General features: G+C 43.5%; 1 protein-coding gene across 1 annotated transcript in view; it reads left to right on the top strand.

Moving 5' to 3' along the window:
* The window catches only part of NCBP1 (nuclear cap binding protein subunit 1), a 54,940-nt gene extending 29,182 nt beyond the window's left edge, over positions 1 to 25,758 (top strand). Inside the window, 12 exon segments of the mRNA XM_025199089.1 lie at positions 62 to 126; positions 1,569 to 1,631; positions 1,964 to 2,038; positions 6,320 to 6,423; positions 7,004 to 7,126; positions 8,134 to 8,236; positions 13,164 to 13,257; positions 16,356 to 16,459; positions 18,324 to 18,438; positions 21,175 to 21,318; positions 21,743 to 21,856; positions 24,931 to 25,758. Coding sequence (XP_025054874.1) covers positions 62 to 126; positions 1,569 to 1,631; positions 1,964 to 2,038; positions 6,320 to 6,423; positions 7,004 to 7,126; positions 8,134 to 8,236; positions 13,164 to 13,257; positions 16,356 to 16,459; positions 18,324 to 18,438; positions 21,175 to 21,318; positions 21,743 to 21,856; positions 24,931 to 25,044 — 1,218 coding nt within the window. The 3' untranslated portion in view covers positions 25,045 to 25,758.
* The last annotated feature ends 1,945 nt before the right edge of the window (positions 25,759 to 27,703 follow it).

The raw sequence follows: 27,703 nt of genomic DNA, 5'->3' as shown, positions 1-27,703 counted from the left end.
TTTGGAGAGGGTGATCTATTTTTAGACTCTTCTCTGTTAACCTTAATTAGAAACTACACAGCTTGCGCAAGCCACAGAAATGCTGTATATGCGTTTGGATACTATGAATACTATATGTGTAGACAGGTAAGTGTTTGTGCATTTCAGGAACATCATAATACACTCACATTTTTTCTCCTTTTTACATGCTGTCCGCTTTTAATCCACAAATCTAAAATTCCTGCTTTGGCATCTTGTTCCCATTTCTTTTTTTTTAATTTAACATTTGTACTTTAGATTTGAGACTTCAAAACTGAAAGAGGGGAACTAGCATCTCCCCCCGCCTCACCTCTCTTTCCTCCCTATTGTTTTTTGTTCCTAGTTTTACCAGTGACCTGTTGCCTCTCCAGGTCTATTTGCATAATGCCATTAGAAAGTTAATGGCAGCTCCTCCCCTTAAATTGTTCTATGAAGCATGCTGCCTCCACCCACTGGCTTCTGGCTGTACCGAGTTTTTGGAGTTGGTTTTACTGTGGGTTGGTAGGCCAAAGGAAGGGAGCAGTTTAGCATTCTAAAGATTATGTGAAGCTAAGTAGTTTTATAAGACTTGCAGTTGCTGTGGAGGAAATGTTGATAAAAATCATCAGGTTGCAACAAAAATTGATATCAAGTCATCAGTCTCATATCTGAGAAAACATGAGGCTTTTTCAATTATGGCCCAGGAGAGCCAAAATAACTCACTAAACTTAATGCTAAGCATCTGTAAAAATATAAATCTAATTTTCTCCTTTTTCAAAAACATGGCAGTAACCAGTAAACACTGAGAACTTAAGTCTGTAACTTAAAGAATTTATTAAAGTACCTGCGGCAGGACCAGAATGCGAGGAGATATTTTTTCTTTGTTTTTCTTTCCCCCCCCAATAAGCTACAATTACTGAAAAACTGTTATTTGCCAACATTGAAACGATACTTTAACCCTATTTTAGCCAATAAAATAGTGACCAGAACATGTCAGGCTTACTTCCAGGTGAAGAATGACCTGGAGAGCAGCAGCCTCTCCTCTTGCCCCCTTCCCCCCATTTCCTCAAGTCACCACTTACCATCAGTCATGCTTCTTGCCCCATCCTAGCCTAGGGCATATACAGTACATGCTTGTTCCAGCCCTGGAGCCATACAACAGCACTTACAGCAGTAGGTCCAGCCCCAGGATGCTAGAGTTACTGCTGCCACTGCTGTGTGGTCAGGCTGGGGCCAGAATGGAGCTGGAACCACAGCTAATGGTAAGTGGGGGGAGCAGGTGGTAAAGGTACAGGGGGAGGTGTGGGGGGAGGCAGTCTCAGGGTACAAGCATCAGGCTGCTGACCCCTTGCTGCTGCTTTTCCCTGCTGTATTAGGGGTGGAGGGACAGAATGGGACAAGACACAAATTTAAGACTGCACTCCAATTATTAGATTTCAGGCATGGAAATTTAAAACAAATTTATAAGTTTTTCCATGTATAGCATATAATTATTGGGGGGGATCATCTTAAAACTGCAGTAGTCTTGCAATCGGGTAAGTGCAGTGAAATTGTTCTTTTCTCTCTTTAAGGTTCATTAATTGGTTTTCTCATCATCTGAGTAACTTTCAGTTCCGTTGGAGCTGGGAGGACTGGTGAGTTTCTTTTAGGATTGTCATTTAAGCCAGATGCTGCACACATCTGAAACTTTCAAACCTACCCATAAAATGCTTGTAGTTGTTTCCAGCCAACCATATTTAGCATAAAGCATGTATTGCCATAGCAGTTTCACTTCTGTAAAGCTTTCTAGATCCAAGAAAAGTTATCCTTTGTTGCCTTTATGTAACTTAATAGACCATAATCCACTAAATATGGTTTGACAAAATTATTTTACTTTGTTAAAAAAAAAAATCTTAATTTGTAAAGAGGTCCAATTACTGCCAACTGCCACTATGTTGCCAGCACTGTCAAACTTTGTTGTTTGTAGGTCAGACTGTCTTACCCAAGACCCTGAAAAGTCTAAAGCCAAATTTGTAAAAGAAGTCTTGGAAAAATGCATGAGGTAAGTGAGGCTTTTGAACACACACCACTTCAAGGGTATCACATTTGTTTTCAGGTTTGTTTAACAATATACTTTATGCTGGGATATGTACACAACCCCCCTTTCACAGTTTTTTGATGCTGCATCTTCTCTTCAATCACATTGCCAGAAATGTCAATCTATTCCAGTGATTCTCAACATTTTTAGGCCCTTCGCACTCTTCCATAACATCTTCAAATTAAATGGCACCCCATTTCAATAACTAGTTTGCTTATTGCAGCACTTAACTCTGGGCACAAGGGCAGGAAGAAAGGAGTGAGAGATTAGTTCTTTATAGATCAGTAGGGCAGAGATGATTGTGAGCTTACCTTCTTGTATTGGAGCTGGCCACTGAGGGGCCTGCACTTAGCCTCACACAAGGGGAACGTGGAGGAGCAAGCACTTAGTGCTTAGTGCACGTACAGTGCACTCATAGATGCTCCTTTTACTTTGGGGTACATATACGTTGCCACCTTAGCACTCCAAGGGAGCATCTCTCTCAAACATGCTCTCTACTTCTCCCATTTCATGCCCCAAACCTGGAAATAAAGTAGTGAAGCATGCTTTGTCTTGGCCTCCAGCTCAAACTTACTAGCAAAAGAGGTTTTGAGAACAACAGTGGCAGGGCTGCCTCTGCAACAACTTCATAGAATCATATAAAATTAGGGTTGGAAGGGACCTCAGGAGGGACCTTTGTCTAGCTAGGTCTTAAAAACCTCCAAGGAAGGTTCCACCACCTCTCTGGGTAACCTGTTCCAATGCTTTACTACCCTCCTAGTGAGAGAGTTTTTCCTAATATCCAACCTAAACTTCCCTTGCTGCAACTTTAGACCAGTGGTCCTTGTTCTGTCATCTGCCACCACTGAAAACAGTCTAGCTCCATCCTCTTTAGAACCACCCTTCAGGTAATTGAAAGCTGCTATTATATCCTCTCTGTCTCCTCTTCTCCAAACTAAATAATCCCAGTTCCCTCAGCCTCTCCTCTGAAGTCATGAGTCCCAGCCTCCTAACCATTTTCTTTGCCCTCTGCTGGACTCTCTCCAATTTATCCACTTACTTTCTGTAGTGGGGGGCCCAAAACTGGACACAGTACTCCAGATGTGGCCTCACTAGCACAGGATAGAAGGGAATAATTACTTCCCTTGATCTGCTGGCAACACTCCTACTAAATCCACCCAGTATGCTGTTAGCCGCATTTACAACAACGGCACACTGTTGGCTCATATTCACCTTAATTTCCACAGTAACCCCCAGGTCCTTTTCTGCGGAGCTGCTGCTTATGCAGTTTGTCCCCAGCCTGTACTGGGGCATGGAATTCTTCTGTTCTAAGTGCAGGACTTGGTATTTGTCCTTATTAAATCTCATGAGATTTCTTTTGGTCCCATCCTCCAGTTTTTTGAGGTCTAACTGAATCCTAGCCCTAGCCTCCAGCATATCTACTACTCCCCTCAGCTTGGTGTCATCTGCAAACGTGCTGAGAGTGTGCTCCATCCAATCTTCCAATTCACTGATGAGGATATTGAACAAAACTGACCCCAGGACTGACCTCTGGGGCACTCTGCTTGAGACCGGCTGCCAACTAGATACCGAGTCATTGACTACTGTTGAGCCTAACAATTCAGCCAGGTTTCTATCCATCTCCCAGTTCCTTCATCCAACTCATGCTTCCTTAGCTTGGTTGCAAGAATGTTGTGGAAGACTGTACAAAAACCCTTGTTAAAGTCCAAGTATATTACATCCACTGCTCTCCCTGCAACACAAAGCCATTCATCTCATCATAGAAGGTAGTCAGGTTGCTCAGGCATGACTTGCCCCTGGTGAATCCATGCTACCTGTCCTAATCACCTTCTTCTCCTCCAAGTGTTTAGAAATGAATTCCTTGAGGACCTGCTCCATGATTTTTCCAGCAACTTGAGGTGAGACTGACTGGTCTGTAGTTCTCTGGATCCTCCTTCTTCCCTTTCTTAAAGATGGGCACTGTATTTGCCTTTTTCCAATCATCCAGGACCTCTCCTGACCACCACACGTTTTTAGAAATAATGGCCAGCAGCTCTGTAATCACATCAGATGCATCGTGTCTGGCTGTATGGACTTGTACACAGCCAGCTTTTCCAAATAGTCCCTAACCTGTTCTTTTGCCTCAGTTTTCCTCTCTCCTCCCCAAACTGTACTGCCAGGTGCAGTAGTCTGAGAGCTGATCTTTCCTGTGAAGACAGGTGAAAAAGGCATTGAGTAATTCAGCCTCTTCAATATCATCTTTCACTTAGTTTGCCTCCCCTATTCAGTTAGGGACCCACACTTTCCCTGATCTTCCTCTTGTGGCTGACGTGTAGAAATCGTTCTTGTTACCCTTCATGTCCCTTGCTAACTGCAACTCCAATTGTGCTTTGGCCTGTCTGATTTCATCCCTGCATGCCTGAGCAATACTCTTATACTCCTCCCTAGTTGTTTGTCCAAGCTTTCACTTGTACGCTTCCTTTCTGTGGTTTAACTTACTGAAGAGCTCCCTGCTAAGCCGAATTGGTCTCCTGCCACACTTCTAGTTTTTCTGCGGATTGGGATGGTTCTTTCCTGCACCTTCAGTAAGGATTCTTTAATATACAGCCAGCTGTCCTGAACTCCTTTCCCCCTCAGCCTGGCTTCCCAGGAGATGCTGCCCATCAGTTCCTTGAGTTTCACAACCTTTCTTCTGACTTTGGCACATGCAAGTAAGAGCAGGTGGATAGATGTACTTGAAAGTGGTGGCTTAAGGATTCCCAGGATCTGGTGTGGACACACCTTTGTACTTGAGTGACAAATCTGATGATGGAGAGGGGCGAGTAATAGGCTTTACATGATGTTGCTGCAAAATATGGGTCACTCAAAGACTGGCAGCTATCAAAATGATCTCATGATTAGGATCTTAAGAATTCTGTCCCCGGTCCCAAAAACTGTGTGTAGCTTGATATGTGCATAGCAGAATGAATGACTTTTGTGGGGGGATCAGGGATAGATAGAATTCCTCAGATCCCGGCTGTGCAAGTGCCAGCACAAGAAGCCTGGCATGAGGAAAATAAGCCATGATGGGCTCCCTATACCCTGGCAATGCTGGTGCAACCGAGCATTTAGGAACCAGCTTCCCCAATGCTAGGCTGCACCAGCACCCCCTTCAAAAGGGAGCAGGAGCAGCACTGGCTCTTAGGCAGGGAAACTGGGGGCATGCAGTTGGGGCCTGGGGAGCTCCCCATTCCCTAGCTGCATGCACTTCAATGTGAAAACTTTCACGCTGGAGCGTGTTCAGCTCGACATTGAGGAGCTCCCAGGTCCCCAGCTGCACATGCTGTAGATCAGCATTGGGCAATACAGCATGACTTTAAATGTCTCTTGTGTGAAGGAAGCCCATTGGCTCTTAGTGTGGGGACATTTAAAGTCACACTGCATCCCAGTGCATGCTACATTCAAGTTTGTGATACTTGACATAAAAGGAAGTTTCCATATGCTCTTTTATTCTTAAGATTGGGTTAGTAATTGGAGAGGGGAGAAGGATAGGAGACGGTAAGGACATGTCTACCCTGCCTTGAAACACTACCCCAAAGGACACCTCATCCACTCAGCTACATTATTACATGGAGGTGGTGGCTACTGTTTGCAAGGAGCAGGTGCACTTCATGGTCAGAGGCAACGTGGACCTTCTTGGCAAGTAAAATTTTCAAAGGCCTTAAGTGATTTAGGAGGCTTAAATGAAATATTTCTTTTGTGAGACAAGAGGTATTGAAGGAAGATTAGCCTGGTCTGACAAGAGAAATGCTTTTGGTCCGTGAATCCCTTTCATGTCATTTCAAATGCTGGTGGGTTAATCCTTGCATATTTTTGTAAAGAGTAAAGGAGGCCAAATGTTAAAGTGAGGGCACCTGGTTAGTTGGCTTCCTGAGTTTGAGACACCTGTGGTCTGCATAGCATCTTGCACGTTTGAATAAAATGTGGCACTGTTTGCTGTGTGTCCTTTTTTCATGAGCAAAGTTAGTTAATTAGGTGAGGATGAGAATATGTTTTTGTGCTATTAAAATCAAAACTGTCCACAGAAAGTCTTATTCCAAGCCTGGTTCCTGCAGATCTTAATATCTGGCAGGAGCTAATCACAGTATTAAATGAACTGTTTTAGACTTCTTGGTTTATATTCTGCCAAGATTAAAACCCCAAAAATCTTACATTGAGCAGTATCCTGAAGCATACCTGAAGATATCCCCATTTTAATTCTACCACAACTGAAATTTATTTTTGCAGACTTTCCTACCATCAACGGATAATAGACATTGTTCCTGCAAGTTTTTCTGTCTTGAGTCCTGCAAATCCAGTGTGTATATACAAGTATGGAGATGAAAGCAACAGTAAGTATGAAAGCTAAAATTCATGCTGTGGCAGCATTTTTAAAGAAGGGGTAAGAGATGGAGCAGTGGAGAAATTTAGTTATTCATATGTAGATAAATAGATTTCCCCTGAAGTCCACCTCTCTTCTATTTGGTAAGTAGGAATAGAAGACAAAACAACAAATCAAGTGCAGTAGAAAAATGTAATACTCCTGTCTTCTGTATCTACTTTGAGGCCTTCAGGTTTCAGGTTGAGCTATTTAGTGAGGGCTGGTGTCGTCCAGTTTAGGGCTGCCGCTGAAAATTGTGAATGCAATCTAAGTAGTTAGTATTAATTGTTAAGCTTGGTCATTGCTTCAGAGCATAAACACCAGTGAGATGGCCAGGTAAGATCTAGATGTAGCGTGTTGGCCTGTAGCTTTGCTGCACAAACCATATTACCAGGCAGCACAAATGTCTGTTTTTAATAGAAAACAGTAATTGATAACTTTACAATGTTCAAGAAAGTGTATGCATATGAGAAATACTTGGGCTGATATAAAATATTCATTGCGTTTGATTTTGAAAGGATCAGCTGAGCATTTTTCTTTGTTATCCTTAGGGTCCCTTCCAGGATATACTGTTGCACTCTGTTTGACTATTGCTATTAAAAATAAAGCCAGTAATGATGAAATCTTCAGCATCTTAAAAGATGTGCCCAATCCTAACCAGGATGATGATGATGGTAAGGATACTTGATATTAGACACTGTAAGATCCTGATTTGTTCTGTAACTGAAACTACTTGTGACATTGTATGGATCTGTGGGTTTTGCTGGTACATAACTTTGTATGCTTTCTCCTTTAGCAGCAGTTACTTAGCCTTACAGAAGAAAGATGTACATGGCTCAAGTGCATTAGCAGGCCTCCCCCAATTCAAATAGAATAAGCATTCTCATAAGGCCTTGATTGGCCTTGCCTAAAACTTTTCCAGCCCTTCTACCAGTGTAGCCAGAGCCAGAGTTTAACTTGCTGGGCCTCTCTGTCCTTGGGGATATTTTTAAAGAAAAGTGTGTGAAAGGGAGTGAGGCTTGAGGAGTGGTGATTTTTAAACTTGTTAGTTTGGGTGGGACAAGTTTGATTTGCTCTGTAATTCTCGTATTTATACAAGCACACAGGTGTAGAAGTGCCCCAGTTTAAGAAAACATGGCTTACAAGAATCTACAATAAGGACTCACAGTAGAGGTGATATCTTTTATTAGACCAAGTAGATTTTTGAAAAAAATTAAATCTAGTTGGTCTAATAAAAATATATTACTTCTACTACAAGTCCTGATTGCTTTTTCCTCTAGACCAATATGGCTACAACCTGGATACCTGACACATGGAAGAATCTGCAAGGCATTTCACTTTGATTTGTCATGCCCTGAAAAACAAGCAATTTAGTACTCATAGATCTGAAAGACAACAGTGAGTTTTGCAAGGGTTGCTAAATTTTCAGATGGGAATGGAATCTTCTCTGTTGGTGTAAAACAGGAGTTGAATATAGTCTCCCATGGTAGCTCCTGATTCATGGTGGGAGCCTCTACCACTGCTTCTCAAAGTATTTACTTGATTCCCTGCCCACAGATGCTAAAAAAAAAAATAGGTGAACAAAATGATGAAAAAAATCCCAGTTCTCCTCAAAACTTTGTGAAGATTAAATGTCATTAACTTAATATGTACTAGAAGTTCTTGTTGTTCCAACTTTCAGATGAAGGGTTCAGCTTCAACCCTCTGAAAATAGAAGTTTTTGTACAAACTCTGCTCCATCTAGCTGCTAAGTCCTTCAGCCACTCCTTCAGTGCCCTCGCAAAGTAAGTAGATGTGTGTGTTTATGCATGTGCTTGTATATGTGGCTTCTGGGTTTGTGGAACATATTTTGATTGAACCAGTGACATGCTTGGTGGAATAATGCTTCCATATAGCATGACAAGGTTCCTTGGGTGAATTTGATATCTTTTATTAGACCAACCCAAATAGTTGGAGAATAGTTATTAAGCAAGCTTTCGGGTTCAAAAACCCTTTGTCAGGCTAAGGAAGTTTCCTTAAGCAAGCTTTCGGGTTCAAAAACCCTTCATCAGGCTAAGGAAGTTTCATATAGCATAACATTTATACAGTAAATTGGGAAGACCTGGTAGGTGATTACTGACAGGATGGTAATATGAATGGTATAGATCAATTTTAATGTAGTCTACTTGTGCAAAGACTACTTGGAACAAGAGTTCTACACATTCTGAGATATGCCCCTTGACTTCTTGCTCACGTGTAGTTGGCAGCTGGTATTAAGTGGAGTGTCCCATAGATCGGTCTTGGGGCCAGTTTTGTTCAATATCTTCATTAACAAACTGGAACATGGGCGGCTGGTGCCTCCTGAGTCGGGGGAGGGGCATCTGCCCCCCTGACACCAGTCGGGGAGCGGGGTCCCCCACAGCTGATCTCACTGACTGAGGGGAGGGAGGTGTCACCCAGTGGCCGATCTCACTCACCAAAAAGCGGTCACTTCTGGAAGTGGCATGGCCACTTTTGCTGGTAGCCCTGCTCCCTGGCCAGTGCTCGCAGCTGGGACACCGGCACTTCTGCCTGCCCCCCTGTCTGTCACCTAAACAGGGAGCACAGCCTGATGGGGGGTGCACCAGTGCTCTCAGGGGGTGCACGTGCACCCCCTACTCATCACCACTGAGCTGGAAGATGGGATGGATTGTACCCTCAGCAAGTCTGTGGATGACACCAGGCTGCAGGGAGTAGTAGATATGCTGGAGGGTAGGGCTAGGATTCAGAGTGACCTAGACTAACTGCAAGATGAGTTTCAACAAGGACAGGTGCAAAATCCTGCATGTAGGACAGAAGAATCTCATACACTACTACACGCTTGGGACCAACTGGCTAAGTAGCAGGTCTGCAGAAAAGGACCTGGGAGTTACAGTGGACAAAAAGCTAGATATGAGTCAACAGTGTGCCCTTGTTGACAAGAAGGCTAACAGCATACTGGGTTGTGTTAGTCAGAGTGTTGCCAGCAGATCAAGGGAAGTAATTATTCCCCTCTATTCAGCACCGGTGAAGCCACATCTGGAGTACTGTGTCCAGTTTTGGGCCCCCCACTACAGAAGCTATGTGGTCTAGTTGGAGAGAGTCCAGCAGAAGGCAACGAAAATGGTTAGGGGGCTGGGACACATGACTTCTGAGGAGAGCCTGAGGGAACTGGGTTTATTTAGTCTGCAGAAGAGAAGACGGAGGGGGGATTTAATAGCAGCCTTTAGCTACCTAAAGGGTGATTCCAAAGAAGATGGAGCCTAGACTGCTCAGTGGTGGCAGATGACAGAACAAGGAGCAATGGTCTCAAGTTGCAGCAAGGGAAGTTTACGTTGGATGTTAGGAAAAGCTCTTACGATGAGGGTGGTGAGGCACAACATGTTACCTAGAGAGATGGTGGAATCTCCATCCTTGGAGATTTTTAAGGCCCAGCTCAACAAAGCTGTGGCTGGAATGATCTTGCTTTGAGCAGGGGGTTGAACTAGATGACTTCCTGAGGTCCCTTCCAACCCTAGTTTTCTCTGACTATGATTCTAATTGCAGTAGTCAGGTGTGGCTCATCTCTCACCTAAAGCTCTTCTCTTACCCAAGAGCAACACAGACCAGACCTGGTGACAAAGATAAGTTTTTGAGAAACACCATTCAGAGGAGGTCATATTTGCTCCTTATATAAAACAGTAGCGAAATAAATTGTCCCCAAAAGCTTTTTTGTTGCGGGGGTGCAGATAGAAGGGGCAAAGCACTGTCAGTCACTCCCTGGTGGAGAGAGAAGACTTATCTGCATAATATTCTCCCTAGAAACAAAAAGGAGATTTGGAAGGTATAAAATCTTGTTCCTTAGAACAGGTTGGGAGATCCCTAGGGAAGAGGACAGTTTTTATGGCCCCAGCTTCCAAGTTGGTAAAAAAGACTAGATGTTCCTGAACTTGAGGAATCCATGTAGGATTCAGCTGGGGCAAGCTGTGGGATTTTGAGTGGGCAGGACACTAGCCAAGAGAGACATCTGCATGGAAATTGCTGGTTACAAGGGATTGCTCTGAGGCTATTTCTAGATAGAGAATCGAGGTGAGATCTTGTATTTTTTACCTTTTATTTTCCTCTTATCCGTCTCTCAAACTACAGTTGTTTTGCTTACACCTTTTATCTTTTCTTGTAATAAAACCTTTTTTCCTTTTGCCTGATTGTCGGTGGCAAGCATGATAACAAAGCATTTCATACTTCAGGGTTTCCTCTTCCTTGGAAAGGCGGGGAGGAATCTGGATCTGCTTTTTTTTTTTTTTTTTTTTTTGCAGATCCAGGGTGATAACCACAAAGAGTGGCAGAGCTTCCACTGTTGAAGCTGTGAATTTTTGATTTGGGATTGAGGGAGACTGAGATTGGCTAGGGTTGAGTTACCCCAGGAGCAAGATCTTATCTATCCCCTAAGAGACACAGTAGAACATAGGAGAGAAACTTGAGCTCCTAGGTCGTATCTTAGTAGTGCATGGTTTATTACAATCTGGAAAGTTAAAATCCCCCATTAATACCATCTCATGCTTTTTAGATTATCTCGTCATCTCCTTGGAATGCCTTGTCCACCTCTTCCTGACTTGGTGGACTATAACAGACTCGCGCCATAATATCACCACTATTCATTCCTTCTAAGTTGATTTGTTGTCTTATTCCCCATGGAACTAGGAACCATATTTTTGGCATATGATACAATACCTCCTTTTTCCCCCAAACCTATTATTCTAAAACAGAGTATATCCCTTAATGTTATTTCAATCATGGCAGTTGTCCCAAGTTTTTGTAATACCAGTTAAGTCATAGGTTCATATTTGCAGACTATGACTTCCAGCTTACCCTGCTTCCTCCCTGTACTCTTTGTATTTGTATGTATGCATCTAAATACTTATGCATTTTGACCTACTAATTTTTCCTTTGACATTTTTGCTCTTCTGGGGCTCTCTAGCTCTTTCCCAGAATTAAACTGCTTCTCCCAATTTAATTAGCCTGAAAAATTAGCTAAAGAAATTCTCCATCCAACCTTCATTATGGCTTTGTACCACGTCCCACAGAAAAACTGAGAGAAGTGAAGCTTATCCTCCAGTATTATGTCTAAATCTCATTAGAGACTCCAGTGCAAAATGACTGTGCTCTACCAGACTCGTGTTAGATTGTATTCTTTTGCTGTTAAAATGATGTTTTAAATATTTTAAATATTTTGATTAATTCTTATATTTTTAAAATTCCAGTTGGATCATAAGCTTAAGGCAAAGATGGTCTCCCATGCTCACCTCAGTTAAACATCCTGGTGCTCTGCCAGTTTATATATATGAATGTAATAGGTATAGGTCATCGGTATTATTAATATAGTCTGAATTTGAAAAGCCTGTATATAACACATGATGAAAAATCCAATCAGAGTTTTGAGAAGCACTCAATAAGTAACTTGATTAATTCCACATTTCTTGGTTTTAATTTCATTTTGGATTGCTAATATTTTTTTGTATTTAGTCTGGCAAAAACCACAGAGTTCTTCTTGTGTGATGATATTTAAGAGAAATGAGCCCAGCACCATATCTTACAGCTTCATCTCTTTCTCAGAAGTGGCCTGAGAATATTTACACATAGCCAGTAATAGAGAGATGTTCAGAATGCCCCAGATAAGTGATCAGAGGCACTTGCCACAGCTCATCTTAAAATGTGCTTATTTCCCTTAGTTTTAGATTTACCTGCTCCCCAGTGTCAAGTAGCACCTGCTCCTGGTTCAGTGTTCCAGCAGTGCACTGTGCTGGTGATATTACAGCTGCCTGGCAGCCAGCATAAAATGGGGTAGGTAAGTGGTACATTTCTTTACTATATGGCATGGTTTTGCCAGTCTCTTATAGTCCAAAAACTATGACCCATCTTTAAGTTTGCAAAACCATGCCATAGAGTGGGGAAAAACCCTCTTGTGACCCCCTGTTGGCTGGCTCCCTGTGTGAGATCACAAGCACAGCATACATTGGAACATCTCAGAGCAGGAGCAGCTAACAAGTAGGTAAACTTTAAATAGACATGTGCTTAATATCTAATGTCTCCCCTTCCCTTCCCTCACGTCTTTCCTACGTGTATCTATCCCCTTATGAAGAAACATTTCAACTTTTATGTTTTCTACTGCAAGCATTGAAAACGTTCTTGAAATCTTTGTTTGCTCAAAATTTATCATGATTTCTTAACACATTCTTTAGCTATGTTCATGTAAGGTATGCTGTGATCTGTGTCCAGCTGTTTCTGAATCAGCTTTTTTCTCTCTTGAACTGTCAACGGAACATGAAAGTTGGTTACATAAAGTTGAACTGCTCTTTAAATGTAGAAAGGTGCATTGAACTACATAAAATGTGCATTTGTCTCTTGGTTGAAGAATTGCATTACTATAACAAATGGCGAGCCCCTGACTTGCAATTGATCATAGACTTTATTGTTAGTGCCCTGTTACCATCATTGGCACACGTGGTCACTACTGATTGCATAGTAGGGCCTAAAAGTAATTTATATCTGCATAACTAACTTCTGTAAACACTTTGCAATTGCCTTTACTCAGTTGAATTCCTACCTCCTCATTGCTTTGGAGTAGATTGGATCATACCGTGAGCATTGCTTTCTATTGACCAAAAGCAGATATTTACTGGACCAGTTAAACTGCTGGCTGTGCACCTGCTGATTGCTTTTATCTGTTGTAACAAGGTTTCATGAAGTCTTCAAAACGCTTGCTGAAAGTGATGAGGGGAAGCTCCATGTCCTAAGGGTTATGTACGAGGTGTGGAAGAACCATCCACAGGTAAGAAAGCTGGCTTCAAATAGGTGATGGCATTTTCATTCACCAGGTGAACACTGAGAAGCACCAGAACTCGACCGCGTTTATTGTCTCTCAAAAAGAATGAGCGCTTGTTTGCTCCAAATGTATGCGAGAGAATTTGCAATTCCCTTACTGGTGTTTCTAACCTCATACTAGATGCAGATGCAAATTGTATCCGTTGCTAATTAAGCTAGCTGTTCCTTATTGAAATTGTTTCAAGCTGGGAATAAAGAAATGGCCAGTCTGACTTTGACTTTCAGTTTCTAAGTGCATTACTTGAACTGCAAATACCATAATGTCTCTTTGCTGAAATGTCTCTTTGTTTGCATTGAAGGTTGCTTGTAGCAGAATCACTTTTCCCAGGATCTGAGATTTTATAAAAACTTGTCTTATATTTCAAAGTGAAAAATGGAAATCTAGGCTACTTAGATCTTGCTCAGATCACAGACATTAATGTAAATTAAAAAAAAAAAGAGAGAGAGATTATGGCAGATTTGGTCAGTGTTGGATACAGAAGAATGTATAAAAGGTTTGTACAAAATCTTGACCTCCAAGCACAAGCTAGCTGACATAAGTTTGTTGGGTTAGTTTGAGTAAATAATACACTGAAACTTGAAGGGGAAATGCCAATACCTTGAATAACTTTTAATTTTTCTCCAGTGGTTGATTTAACAAATGATTGGTTCAAAAGTGGAATAATTCTCAGCTGAAAGAATTCATAGGCATAGTTTCTAGAAACTTTGGTTAGTTGGCTGCAGAAAGCCTTATCTACCTCATCCTCCTGGTCAGGTGGTTTATAGCAGACACCCACCACAACGGTCACCCTTGTTGCTCTCCCCTCTAACTTTAACCCAGAAACTTTCAACAGGCCTCTCTCCAGTTTCATACTGGATCTCTGAGCAATTGTACATCTCTTTTACATACAGTACAATTCTTCCTCCTCTCCTCCCCTGCCTGTCCTTCCTGAACATTTTGTACCCATCCATGCCAGTGCTCCAGTCATGAGAGCTATCCCAACAAGTCTTTGTTATTCCAACTACGTCATAGTTCCTTGACTGTGTAAGGACTTCCAATTCTTCCTGCTTGTTTCCCAGGCTCCCTGCATTTGTGTGCAGACACCAGAAGAACAAAAAGAAATGTCAAAGGAAAAATTAGTAGGTCAAAAATGCATAAGTATTTAGATTTATACATACAAATACAAAGAGTACAGGGAGGAAGCAGGGTAAGCTGGAAGTCGTAGTCTGCAAAAATAAACCTATAACTTAACTGGTATTACAAAAACATGGGACAAGTCTCATGACTGAAATAACATTCAAGGTTATGCACTGTTTTAGAGGGATAGGTTTGGGGGTGGAGGGGAGGAAGTATTGTGCCATGTGACAAAAATATGGTTCCTGGTTCCACCGGGAAGAAAACAACAAACCAGCATAGAGGGAAAGAATAGTGGTGATATTATGGTGCAAGCCTGTTATAGTCCACCAAGTCAAGAAGAGGTGGACAAGGCACTCCAAATAGATGACGAGATCATCTAAAAAGTATGAGATGGTATTAATGGGGGATTTTAACTTTCCAAATTGTGCCAGACTGCACTTGTAAGACATGACACATCCAGAATGATGGTGACACTATTTCTTCTGTATAATTGCCCTGCTATAATTTAGGGAGTAGGAGTCTGCCTGCATTATCTCCCTCTTCCAATCAAATCTTGCTCGGTGAATCATGTAAAAAAAAATCCCAAATACTAGCTACCCAGTTCAGAGCAGTTAGACTGAATTGACAGTGCATGTAAAGGGCATTGGAGTGCAGACTGACTGAAACCATTCTAGATTTCTGCAAACCTGGTGACAGCTAAATTATGAGGTTGAGGTTACAAAATTAAGACGTTCAGTCAGAAAAATGTCAGAATGGTTTTTTGGGTCTTTTTGTGCCACCACAACTCAGCTGTTTTCTGCAGGTGTGTTATCATGTGGCCTTTGAGTATCACATTCCATCTTTTCCATGAGACCCCTGTTTCACTTGGTAACAGAATGGATAGTGTTCAGAGTTTGAGGCAGCTGTTCAATATTTTTGTTTTCATTCAGTTCTTACCCTGGGCTTCCTAAGTGCCAGTTGCCCAAAGCCTACATGTAAATACATTAATTTCTCAGAGGCCTTTTCTGGGATATTAATCATGGTACTTCAGTACCTCACAGACCATTTGATACAAATCTTTACTGCTGGCAGATGTGAACTGTGAAGGTAGTTGACCACTGGATGCTTTTCTGGAGGATGCTATAATCCAAATAAGAGCCATTTTGAGGAGCTCCTCTGGCCTGTATTTTGCAGGTCAGGCTGTGTGATCACGGAGGTTCCTTCTGGTCTCATCTGAAGACACACGCACTGAGAGTTCTAGTGTGGAAGACTAATTTTGTTCTTTTTCACATTTCCTATGTAACTAAGTCATAATATGCCATCTATATCCATCCCTACAATGAGCATTAGAGCACTTCCTCTCTCTCATAGTTGTGCGGATAACCATATTGCACTATATGAAAAGGAATAGGGGAGTGTACTGTGATAGCTGAAGCCTTGGAAGCTTCACTACTGAAGATGAGCCCTGTTTTCCTGTGTGGCAGGGCTGCCTTAACTATCAGAATTTAGGTGAGGGTCCTATAGTCACCTGCCTCATGTGCCTCTGTTTCCAGGAGGAGCATAAAGGGTCAGACCAGGAAGGGTTGCAACAAAACCAGGCACTCCTGCCTATCTTTTATCTGGCTTATCTGGTTTATGTCTGGCTATGTACAAGGCAGGTGAGGCAGTTCCACCTGGCCACTACTGTGGCAGCACCTGTGTTGTATCATCCTGGGAAGGGTCTTGGGGCACCCCAGTTGAGAACCACTGCTTTAAGAGACGCAGGTTCCCCTATGTAGTGCAGTATGAAAGCTGTTACTGATGATTGCTGGTGAGTCATGAGAAAAGCCATAATTGATAGTACTTCTTACTGCTGTTTGTTGCAATGAGCAATAACTTGTTACAGTAGTTTCACCACTCCTATAATATGACAAACAGAAGGATTTTTTTCCTTGTCTCCCATGATGCAGATGATTGCTGTGCTTGTTGACAAGATGATCCGAACACAGATTGTCGACTGTGCTGCAGTAGCAAACTGGATCTTCTCTTCAGAGCTTACTCATGATTTTACTAGGTAATAAAGTAAAATACTTTCTTTTGGAATTTCATTGCATTTGTTGTTTCTGGAAGTAGCTTATTTTTAAAAAAATAAAATAAACGCTGCTCTAATGTACTGTAGTAGGCAGCCGTTGATCCTCTGGATCACAGTGTACACGTAAGAGGGCTAGTCATGTGCCTGATGAATCCAAGTACCAAGTCCTGCAACTATTGCACCAAGTCCTTCTATGCATATGCCTGGGCAAGATACGGAAAAGTGGAGGCTGTTCAAGACCTACCATCCCCACTTTAGACCATTGAGACAGAATCCAAAGGCCAGACTGAATCCAGACGTTCAGCATCTCAGAGGTTATAGCTTCTTCCAGAGAGCAACAGAGAAGAACTGCTGCTGACTGCCTAACACCTCAGTGAGGGCGTGTTTCTGTCAGGGTGATGTCCCTTAGTCTTTCTCCAACCAAAGAGTACCCACAAGGCAGTGGGGAGGCTAATGTTTTGAAGCATGCTACTCTCACCTTACTCTGGAGGTTGCAACATTGCAGTATTTTATAGGAGCTACCCTGCCACAAGTAGCCCTACCACATTGCCACCAGGCCTTTCAGGCAGATGTAGTTTACAGTCATACTCGGGACTGTTTAATGCAGTTTATGGTCATACCCAGGACCATTTAATGTACTAAAGCATGGTGAGCCAAGTGGAAAAAACTCGTGCTCTGTATGCAGCCTGCCTGTTGTCAGTGCTTGCTGGGGGGGAAAGACCTTGAACTGTATTCCATGACTGGGAATTCATAGTAGGGCTTTTTTCAGTGAATCCCAAATGGCTTGTATTTCTGTGTTTTAAGGAAAAGTAATGAGAATCAGTCATGATTTAATTATAAAAAATATGTATTATGTTTTTCTTTTTATATAAGGTTATCCTGTCCCAAAATTCAGTAGCCACAAATGGGTGTGTGGGTATCTGATAAGAGAGGTGGGACTCCCAGGTCCAAAACTTCTGTGGGCAATATTGCATTTTGCTGCCCCATCCTCCAAAGAGGTGCTTAATGTTCTCTCAACTGAAGCTACATTAGGTTGATTGGATTTGGACCCATGACCGGAGCTATAGATGCTGCTACAATACAAGCAATGATTTTTAAGTTGGGGGGTGGTAGGGAAATGGCTGATGCACATCAATTTGAAGTTTGCAGCACAGGAGGTCCACATTTAACTTTCTGGTAACTGCAGATACCATTCTCGTTACTGTTTTTTGAAGTTCTACTTACCCTTTAATAAGGGAAATATTTGCAAGCTAACGATATTTATGTACTTTTTTCAAGACCTGTTCATCAGTTCTTAGGCATAAGTCCTCCAAATTGTTTAAAAGAAAAAAAACTTAAAACATTACAACGTAATGGTATAATAGAGAGGCTCTGGTACCTTGACAGCTCAGCCTAACTGGCCTGAAATAAAACCTAAACCAGGGGTGGTGTACGTACACATGCCTCCGTGTATGTGGCTCATGCATTCCAGAATGATTCGAATAGATCAAAGTATAGGAAAGTTTTGAGTTTGTATGGCTTCCTGTTACAGACACAGACCTGTAATCAATCTAAATATTGAGTATTCTTTCTTCAATTAATGTCTGCACTCCAGTGCATAATTAAATCAACTCGGGTTATAGTTGGAAAGCTTTTTAAATTCTTACGTCTATGGAATCAGTCCACTTATTAAAATAAATCCTTATAACAATGGGAATTTGAACAGTTGCTGGCTGTCAGTCTTAGAAAGAAAATTGAGTTGGTTTTTTGGTGTGATTTTTTTTTTTTTTCTTTCTTCCTTTGTATAGTTTGTAGTTCGTAGGGTATTCAGATTTTACTATGTGGTTATAACTGTTTTTTTGGTCAGGTTCTATATCTGGGAAATCTTACACTCTACAATTCGTAAGATGAACAAGCATGTTCTCAAGATCCAAAAGGAACTAGAGGAGACCAAAGCAAGATTAGCCAGACAGCACAAACGAGTATGTAACGTATATGTTTTATAAATGTGCTATTTGCATATCGAGTATTTACACAGTTCAAATTATGTCACCCCAGTAAAGTATGATATGTACACAACCTGGTATAAGACCTGCTCTGTGAGGCCCAGAATAAAGATGCTGTTAGGAAACATGTCATTCATTACAGAAAACTGCCCGTCTTTAACACTTTAACCACGAGTCTGACCTCAATACTGAGAGAGATTATAGAGCAGGTGATCAAGGGGCACCTATACACAGGGCAGACATCTGCTTCGCCATTAATCGAGTCTTCTGGAGCTTGCTAATTAACACACTTCAGCAGCCTCTGTGTCACATCTGTTCAGTGTCCCCATGTTTCAAGATGACTGCAGGGGTGCTTTAACTTAAGGCAATAACTGCCATTTTAAAGTGTGGGGCGCTGAATACATGATACTGTGGGCACTGTAATTGGAGTGGCTCTCAGAGCCACTCTAATTTAAATCACATACCACTCCACTCTGGAGCACATGTATAGACATCCAAGGTGCATTTATACACATACCTTTTCATGCTACGATGTGCCAGATATCTGACACATCGGAGAAGACTCGATTAATCTGCACACAAGTTGACCCACACTGAGCTGCATCGCATGCAGTTGTACAAGCGGCAAAATGCACTTCAGTGCACAGAAAATGGTGGTGGTGTGCTTTTGAATTAAAACACCTTCAATATATTTTAGTTCAAAAGCGCACTGCTGCCATTTTCTCAGTGCTGAGACACATATCGCTGTTTATACAAATGCATACGGCCAGTGCTGTGGTGCAATCAAATGACCGAGGAGTCTATTTCTGAATGAGAACAAAGTGAAAGAAATGCGTCAATTTGAGAATGAGTTATGCCTTAACCAACTTAATTGTTTTCTGTGACAAAATGACAGGCTCTGTGGGTGGGAAGAGAATAGTGGATGTGATGTACCTTGACTTTGATGCTGTCTCCCATGACCTTAGTAAGCTAAGGAAATGCAAACTATATGAAAGTACCGTAAGGTAGATATACATCTGATAGTATTCAACAGTTAATCATTAGTGACATGATAGCAGGGTGGATTTGATTTAAATTGAGCCAAGGTGAGGGCATGGTCAGCTAGTAACCATGCCATTGTGTGGAATACCTAAACTAAGTCTTGTTGGTTTTGGCATTTGTGGAACTCTAAAGATTTCACTATTGCCTGCTGAGTTCCAGCAACACCCATGATACTTATTTATGCCCTTCACTTGCATTCATCACCAATTGATGGATGCAGGTTAGTGCCAAAATCTTCATCTGTCCCTGTAACTCAGGGACAGGCAATTATTTGGCCCCCCAGGCCACATAGGCAGTTCTGGGGACCTACTGCAGACTGGTCAGCATTCTTCCCCTCCCCCCTTGCTGCAACAGCCAGGAGTCCATGTACCCTGCAACTCCTCCCTGCACACAGCCCCAGCCCTTCCTGCACCTGCTCTGGATTCACCCCAGCCAGAGCAAACCAGCCGGAACCCACATGTACAGCCCTGACCCCAGCCTGCCCCATGCCCGCTCCAGACTGCCTGTCCACACTGAGCAGCAGCCAAGCAGAAGCTGCTGATCAGAGCAGGGGAAAACCACCCCCTCTCCCTCACTGCCGCTGAGCCCTTCTTGCTGCAGCTGCCCAGGCTGACCTGCAGCTCCTCTCCACCACTGTCACTGCCACCTCTGGGTCACCCAGTGGGGCAGCAGTGGCACTGGAGAGAAGTTGCAGAGAAGCCCAAGCATGAGCTCTGGGCAGCTGCAGCAAGAAGGACCCAGCAGTGGTAAGGGTGGAGGGGCCTCTTTTTTTTTCTCCCACGCTGAGCAGCAGTTTCTGCCTGGCCACCACCATTGCTGCTTAACGTGGGCGGGCGAGTCCAGAGCTGGTGTGGGGCAAGCCGGGGCTGGGGCTGTGCACACAAGTCCCAGTCAGTACTACAGGGCTGGGGCTAGCAGTGGCAGCAGCCAGAAGGAGCCACTGCTACCTGGGCTGCCTACAAAGGCAGTCCAGTTGCAGAGCTCTCTCAGCCCTCCTGGATGCCCAGGGGGCGGCAGAATAGTGCCTGGGCCAAGTGGGACTGAGGGATCTGCCACAGGCCAGAAAAAGTCCCTTGGCGGGCTGAGTCTGGCCCATGGACCATATTGTGCCCACCCCTGCTGTAACTCCTCCCTCTGACAGTCTGACCAGTATTACATAACAATCGAATGAATGCGTGTTTATCAGCTGGGACAAAACTTTTATGCTTTTCTAAAAGTCTACCCCCATGTCCAGCTTAATGGCTGCCTAATGTGTCCTGATGATAATGTACATAGACCTACCTTCTTCAAACATCCACAGTGGGTGTATATATGCTCATCTCATTGCAGTGAACTCCCATTCTGAAAAGTGAAGCTTCTTTAAGCCTACCACATTTCTTCTGGTCCCTAGGCAGTTTTCTCTCCTAGTAGTGGCGACTCAAGCTTTGTGGCTTATCTTGAGCCATTCTACCCTTCTAAATTTATTTTTTCCTTACAAGCCCCTATTAAAGCTAAAATGCTGTTTAAAAAGCAAAAATACCAAATAATCCCATCAATACCACTCAAAATATTATAAGGCAGTATACTGATCCATTTATGTTGACTGCAAGCAAGCATGCATGTCTGCCTGTCTTACCAAGGAATGTTAACAAGTCTAGTCACATTCTGTATGTCACTCGTTGTCACTCCTAGCGAGACAGCGATGATGATGACTATGATGATGACCGAAGCAGTGACAGGGAGGATGGACCATTGGAAGAGCAAATAGAACGCTTGCAGGAAAAAGTGGAGTCTGCTCAGAGTGAGCAAAAGAATCTCTTCCTTGTTATATTCCAGGTAATGGTGTGATGGATTTCCTCCTCTAATAGCTTGCAGGTTTTGAGGTAGCTTAAGTACATACTACCAGTTTGCAGTGTCAGTCCTATTGCAGGCATTTGAGGGGGAGGGGAGGAAGCGGGGGGGTGGGGATAGATAAGTTCACTATGGAAGTTACTAATACAGTTCTAACACTCCTGCAAACAATTTAACAGATTATCTTAGACAAGACTTGCCTAGCTTTAAGCAAAAGAGTCCTTGTTTGTTTGGAAACTTGTCTGAATGGAGGTAATATGTTTTATGAGACTAATACAAAGGTAATGAATACCATCCAGTGGGTTATCTTGTGTTTGCATGAAGTGTTAATATTTGTCCAATGTAACTTTCTTTTGCTTGACAAGACATACTTAACTAGTATTTCATTAATATTGTTCTTTTTTTGTAGCGTTTCATTATGTTGTTAACTGAGCATTTGGTGCGATGCGAAACTGGTGGGATTGATGTAGTTACGCCCTGGTACAAGAGCTGTATAGAGAGGCTGCAGCAGATCTTCTTGCAGGTTGGTTTTGTTAAATCATTTAGAGAAATCCTAGATGGCCACTAGAAAAAGCTGTGGGTGACTTCTCAGAACTGATTGCATTCTCCCAGCCCTGTCAGCCTTCTTGAATTAAAACACATTAAGGGGTCTGGTGGTTAACTTGGAAGGTTAGAGGTATATCCCCTAGTCCTAGTCCTGTGACATTTGGACAGCAGTTCCCAAGCTCATCCACTTAACATCTCCCACAAAGAGCCAAAGGTGATAACAGGACTTTTGGCTGCAGGCAGTCAGGGTCAAAAATAAAAATACATAAATAATATAAGGTGATATTTGTGTGTCAGTTTTAGTACAAATTAACCAATACATTCTAGCTTTTCCTTTTTAACTGGATTGCATATGCTGTTATGGCTAGTTAATACTGATTGTTTTTGTGACTGCCAACCAGTGACGACTGGGCCATGTCTACGCTTAGCTGCTCCTGCCACCAGATATTCTGGTAGCAGATAGCAGCCATAAGAGGAGAAATGACCAAAGCACATGCACAACTTCTGCCAGCTTTGCACAGCTCCTACCAAAACTGCGTGGTTCCAGCTTACCAGCTGTCCTGGTAAGGTGTGAAGTGCAGCCTGGCTAGGCATGGCTGTTAAAGGAAGTGTAGCAGGTGGCAGAAGGCATGGGTGTCTGTATCTGCCACAGACACAGTGTCTGTATCTACTGCCACAGAAGAGCCAAGTGTATGGATTCGCTGATGATTTTCCTGGCAGAACCCAAGTTCTCCTGGCAAAACTAAGTGGTGTAGATCTGGGCTGTCAAATTGATCTGGCCCCATGAGCAGGATGAAGGTTGCTGGACCGGGACTGATCCCCTGTGCAGCATGCAGGACTGGTCTGGCGAGGTCCTGCATGCAATGCGCACCTGTGCCAGCCCCCTCTACCATATGCAGCACCAGATCCAGTCTGTGCATTACAGGCTGCATACTTTCAGTGCCAGCCTGTAATGCTGTGTGCACAGCCTCAGAACTGGCATGTGCTGCATGCGGGTTGCAGGGTTGGGCTGGCCACACACATTGCATATGGTGCCCCACCAAACCAGCTTCATGCTCTGCCTCCAGCACACCCCAGTCTGGACCAGAACCAGCACACAAGGCTGGTTCAGTGGAGTGCTACATACGGTGCATGCCCTAGACTGATGCCCTGTACCACAGCACCAGGGTGTCCATGTACTGCATGCAGTGAGTGGGGCTGGGGCTGGGGCTGGCCTGTAGGGTCAGTCCAGAGACCTACAGGCTGAGTCATACGGCTCCATGAGCCAGATCTGGGCCCTAGGCTGTGTGTATGTTACTTCTGGTGTAGATCAAGCCTGAATCACTGTTACAGCCCTAGCTTTACCATGTGTCATTCTATTGCTATATTCTCACAGGGTGAGAATATATATAATAACCCTCAACAGGAGGATGGTTGGCTGAAGTAGCAGTTAGATACTTTAACAAAGCTAGCAGACAAGTGCATGGGTTTGAACAAATATTCCATTACAGTCAGGGTATATATTATAACAGTGATCAGCAAGCCCCAGAACGCATGCCCGAGCATGGTACACAAGACCATTTTCCTTGGCATGCCACCACAGCCAGCCTGGGCTCTGGGCAGCTGCCACCAGCCACAGAGCTCAAGCTGCTTGCAGCAGGAGGCTGCAAGCCCTGCTACAAGCAACCTGGGCTCCGTGGCAGGGAGAAGCTGCCCAGAGTCCAGGCTGGCTGCAGCTGGGAGACTGCAAACCGCTGCATAGGGCTCCGCTCCCTGGCACCAGCTCCACAGCTGTGGTGGCTTGCTGCATGTCTCCGGGTGCACAGCCAAGAAGGGGCTTGGGGCAGCGCTGTTCCCTGCTGTCCACCTCCTGGCTTTCTGCCACAGCCAGCCCAGGCTCTGGTCAGCTGTGGTGGGCAGGCTGCAAACAGCTATGCCAGGCTCTGCAGCTCCAGAGGCGAAGGGGCAAGGGCAGCACACCATGTCCCCTCCCCCGCTTTTTGCCTGGAGGCACACATGCAACCATCACCAGCAATGAGGATCAGGCCCCTTGTGGCTCCCCGGCCTCTGGCACGCCAAGCCAAGATGGGGGTGGAGGTTGGGATGCTTGTGGCACTATGACCAAAAACTTTTCCGACCCCTATATTATAACTTGATTGTAAAAATACTTTGAGATCCTTTTAAGGCATTGTTCTCAACCAAGGTGCCACAGCACTCTGGGGTACTGTAAGATCCTTTTTAAGGGTGCTACGCAATATTACCTCTGTTAGGTGTGCACATACCTACACATGACTCATAAGATTAACTCAGAGACTTCAGCATAATATCAAAAACATTCTGGCTTGTTGAGGTCATTTTGAGTTCTTTACAACAAAATTTACTCTGTTATTTTTCCATAGTTAAAGAAATATGTGGAAGCTAAGAGCTAGCACTTTCTGTGGGGAACCTTGAGTTGAACACAGTTGACAACCACTGCTGTACTCTTGTGTACAAGGATAAAGAAACAAAAATGATAGTTGTAAAACCCTGTATTGTTGATAGCTACAATCATGAGAGAAGATGTTTAAGATTCTTGCCAATTGATACTTAGACCCCTATTAAAGTCGGTACCTCTGAACTTGAGATTTTAAATCTGCTAACTAAGGTTAAAATTAAATGTAGGTGATTGGCTGAGACTGACAGACCTGGACACTGGAAATATTCTTGGTATGAAAACCAACAGGGGCTGTTGTAGAGGTTTTGGTATGTAATGCTTTATATGGATTAGTCTTGTCCATGTTCAAGAAAAGTTTTCCATGAAAACAAACTCCTCTGGCTTTTCTGGTACATCTTGGACCCCTACTATGCAGTTACCTTTGTCAGAAGTTCTTACGTATGGGGAGTACTGTACTTGGTAAAGCTAGGTATATAACAAATGCAGCTCTTGTGTTCTGTAACTGCTGTGGGTTACACATAATTTTAGCCAAAATGTTTAATCCTTGTATATAAGAAATCTGTGGGGTTTTTTTTCTCTGAATGGTTTTTGTATACAAAGACCAATGAGTATAACGAAAGTGTCCTGTCTTTCTGCAGCATCACCAGATTATTCAGCAGTACATGGTGACCCTGGAGAACCTTCTGTTTACAGCTGAACTGGACCATCACATATTGGCTGTATTTCAGCAATTCTGTGCTTTGCAAGCTTGAAATATTTTCACAATGCAGAGTCTTAGCTGGTGGACTTAAATTGATTTAATATTTTTTAAAAATGGGAACACGACTCGGGAAAGAGACAACCTTTTTATTTCAAGATGGTTTAACATGCTCTCCTATATAACTGATACCATACTATAACAAATGGCAACTATTTTAGCATCCTAGGCCTTATTAGTTATGGTTGGTAGGGGATTGGTGTGGAATAATGTATGAACTTTTTTAATTTTGTCCTTTTTAATTTTGGTCCGTTGACTTCATTATAGTATTTGTTTTTTGTTTTTCTCCCATTTATATAAAAAAGCCAAAAAATTATAGATTTGGTTACCTCTGCCTGACCTTCCAAGCAAATTTAATTCCCTAATTACAGTAATGTGAAACAGGTGATAGGATGTTTAGTGAATGTAACAAATGCAAGTTTTCAGTGAGCAATTTGATAAATTCTCAGTAGCCAGACAGAAATTATCATAACTTTGGATATCCTAACTTTGGACATGTGAAATGCAGTCACACTTACAGAGTAGTCTAGAGCTTATGGATCTAGATTACCAAAATGAATAGCTTTTCATGGTTTGAACGAACGTGATTGAAATACAATTGAAATATGTTTTTTAAACTTTGTCTGGTGTCTTATTGCTGTAGCTGCAAACGTTTGTGCTGTCTATAGAACTAACTGCAAAGGATTTTGTAATAAACTTAGGAAAATATTGTATTTGATTGATGACTTGTGAAAAACAGTCCTCAGGCCTCAACAGTAAGTTGAAACAATAGTTATAAGCTCTTGATGCCACTTCAGCTTGGTAGATTGTACTGCAGATACTTATTTTTCAAAGAGGAAGTATCGACACAAGAGATTCATCACCTGAAATGCATTCCAAATTTAGGCAGTTTCTGCTTCAGTATTGCAGGCAGCAAGGAGAGAAGCCAAGCCTTGCCTGGCTGCCCCCCTGGTATAGTCTTTGTCAACCCAACTACTCTTCCAGTGGCAATATTCTGGCCAGCTGAATATGAACTTGCCTTAAAACTACAGATAGCTGGTGATGCTGTACGTTTCCTTTCTCAATAGAAGGTAATATATGGGAAATTCACCACAGGGGGATGCTTAATAGGCCTGTGTGAAGTGGAAAGTATTAACTTCGGATTCGAATTCAGCAATTCGGAAGGACAGTGATTCGATTTGGTGATTCAAATCACTGTCCCTATTCAATTTGGCCAAATCTGAAGGTGTTCAGCACCGAATCTTATTTGGCCATAGACTGTACAGGCAGGCAGTGCCAGTGGGAGCAGCCAGACAAGCCCCGGCTTGAGCCGGCAGCCCCGGGAGAAGCTGCGGCTCGTCAGGCTGCTTCCCCAGCTGCCCCCGACCAGGGCAAGGCAGGCAGTGCTGCCATGGAGGCTGGGGGGAATGATTGGGGAGCTGGGGGAATTGAGCCGGGAGCTGGGGGAACAAACAGAGGTTTCCTCCCAGCTCCCCAATCATTCCCCCTAGCCCCTGCAGCTTCTCCTGGGGCTGCCAGCTCAAGGCGCAGCTCGTCCGGCTGCTCCCCTGGCTGCCCCCCTGCCAGGGCAAGGCAGGCAATGCTGGCAGCCCCAGGAGAAGCCGTGGGGGCTGGCAGGAATGATTGGGAGCTGGGGGATCAAACCGGGAGCTGTGGAATCAAACTGGGAGCTGGGGGAAAGCCCCTGGTCGTTCCCCCCACCTCCCGGTCGTTCCCCCCAGCCCCCACAGCTTCTCGCAGGGCTGCCAGCACTGCATGCTTTGCCCCAGCAGGGGGGCAGCCGGACAAGGCTTGGCTTCTCTCAGGGCTGCCAACTCAAGCTGGGACTCATCCAGCTGCTCCCCCAGCTGTTCCCGCCAGCACTACCTAGTGCCTGCCTGTACAGAGACTTCTGATTCAGTTCAGATTCAGGGATTTGGCCACTGAATCAGGCCAAATCTCCTTGGAATTGAATCAGCTACCAAAGCTTCACACAGCCCTAATGCTCAGCCCCCCCCACTCCCCCTTTTGCTGGGTAATAGCCACAAGAAAAAAACATTTTCAAAGAAATGTGGAGAAAGGGTGATCTTGGAGACCTGAAAAGCAAATCTGAAGTCCCAAAGCAAGGACCTGGATAGCCCTTTGAGGAATTTCAGAACTACAGGAATCCTCAACTGGAGGATGGTGAGCCAAGACAGCAGCTAGGTGGACTTTGACCAAGCTTATGGACAAGTCCATGTGTTTAAGTAGATATTCCAGTATAGTCAAAATGAGAGAAGTTCTACTGGAGAGGTTTCTCTCCTGGCACCCTATTGAGAATCTGGACCTTTTATCCAGATAAATGCATCTAGTTGAATTCATTCTGCTGTGAATGAGGATGTCTTGCACTGGCAGGATGTTCTCCAAGAGCTATCTAGCCCCCAGGCTGTGAGGTGCAGATCTGGATGAAGCAATTTCTGTCCTGTGTCAGAAGGTCCAGGACCACAGGCAGAGCCCTGGAGTCCCTCATTGGTATAAGAATTCATCACTGATGTCAAAATTATCTCAGCCAGGGGACCAGCAGGAACATCGTAATTGCATCCTGTCATTTCTTGTGGAGCACCCATACAATGAAAAGTATGGGAGGGAAAGCACGCTGGACTCCTGCCCATGGAATAAGGCAGACACCATTGGGA

This window comes from Alligator sinensis, unplaced genomic scaffold (genome assembly GCF_000455745.1).
Source record: "Alligator sinensis unplaced genomic scaffold, ASM45574v1 scaffold607_1, whole genome shotgun sequence".
Lineage (NCBI taxonomy): Eukaryota > Metazoa > Chordata > Crocodylia > Alligatoridae > Alligator > Alligator sinensis.
This window is presented reverse-complemented; position numbering and strand designations above follow the sequence as displayed.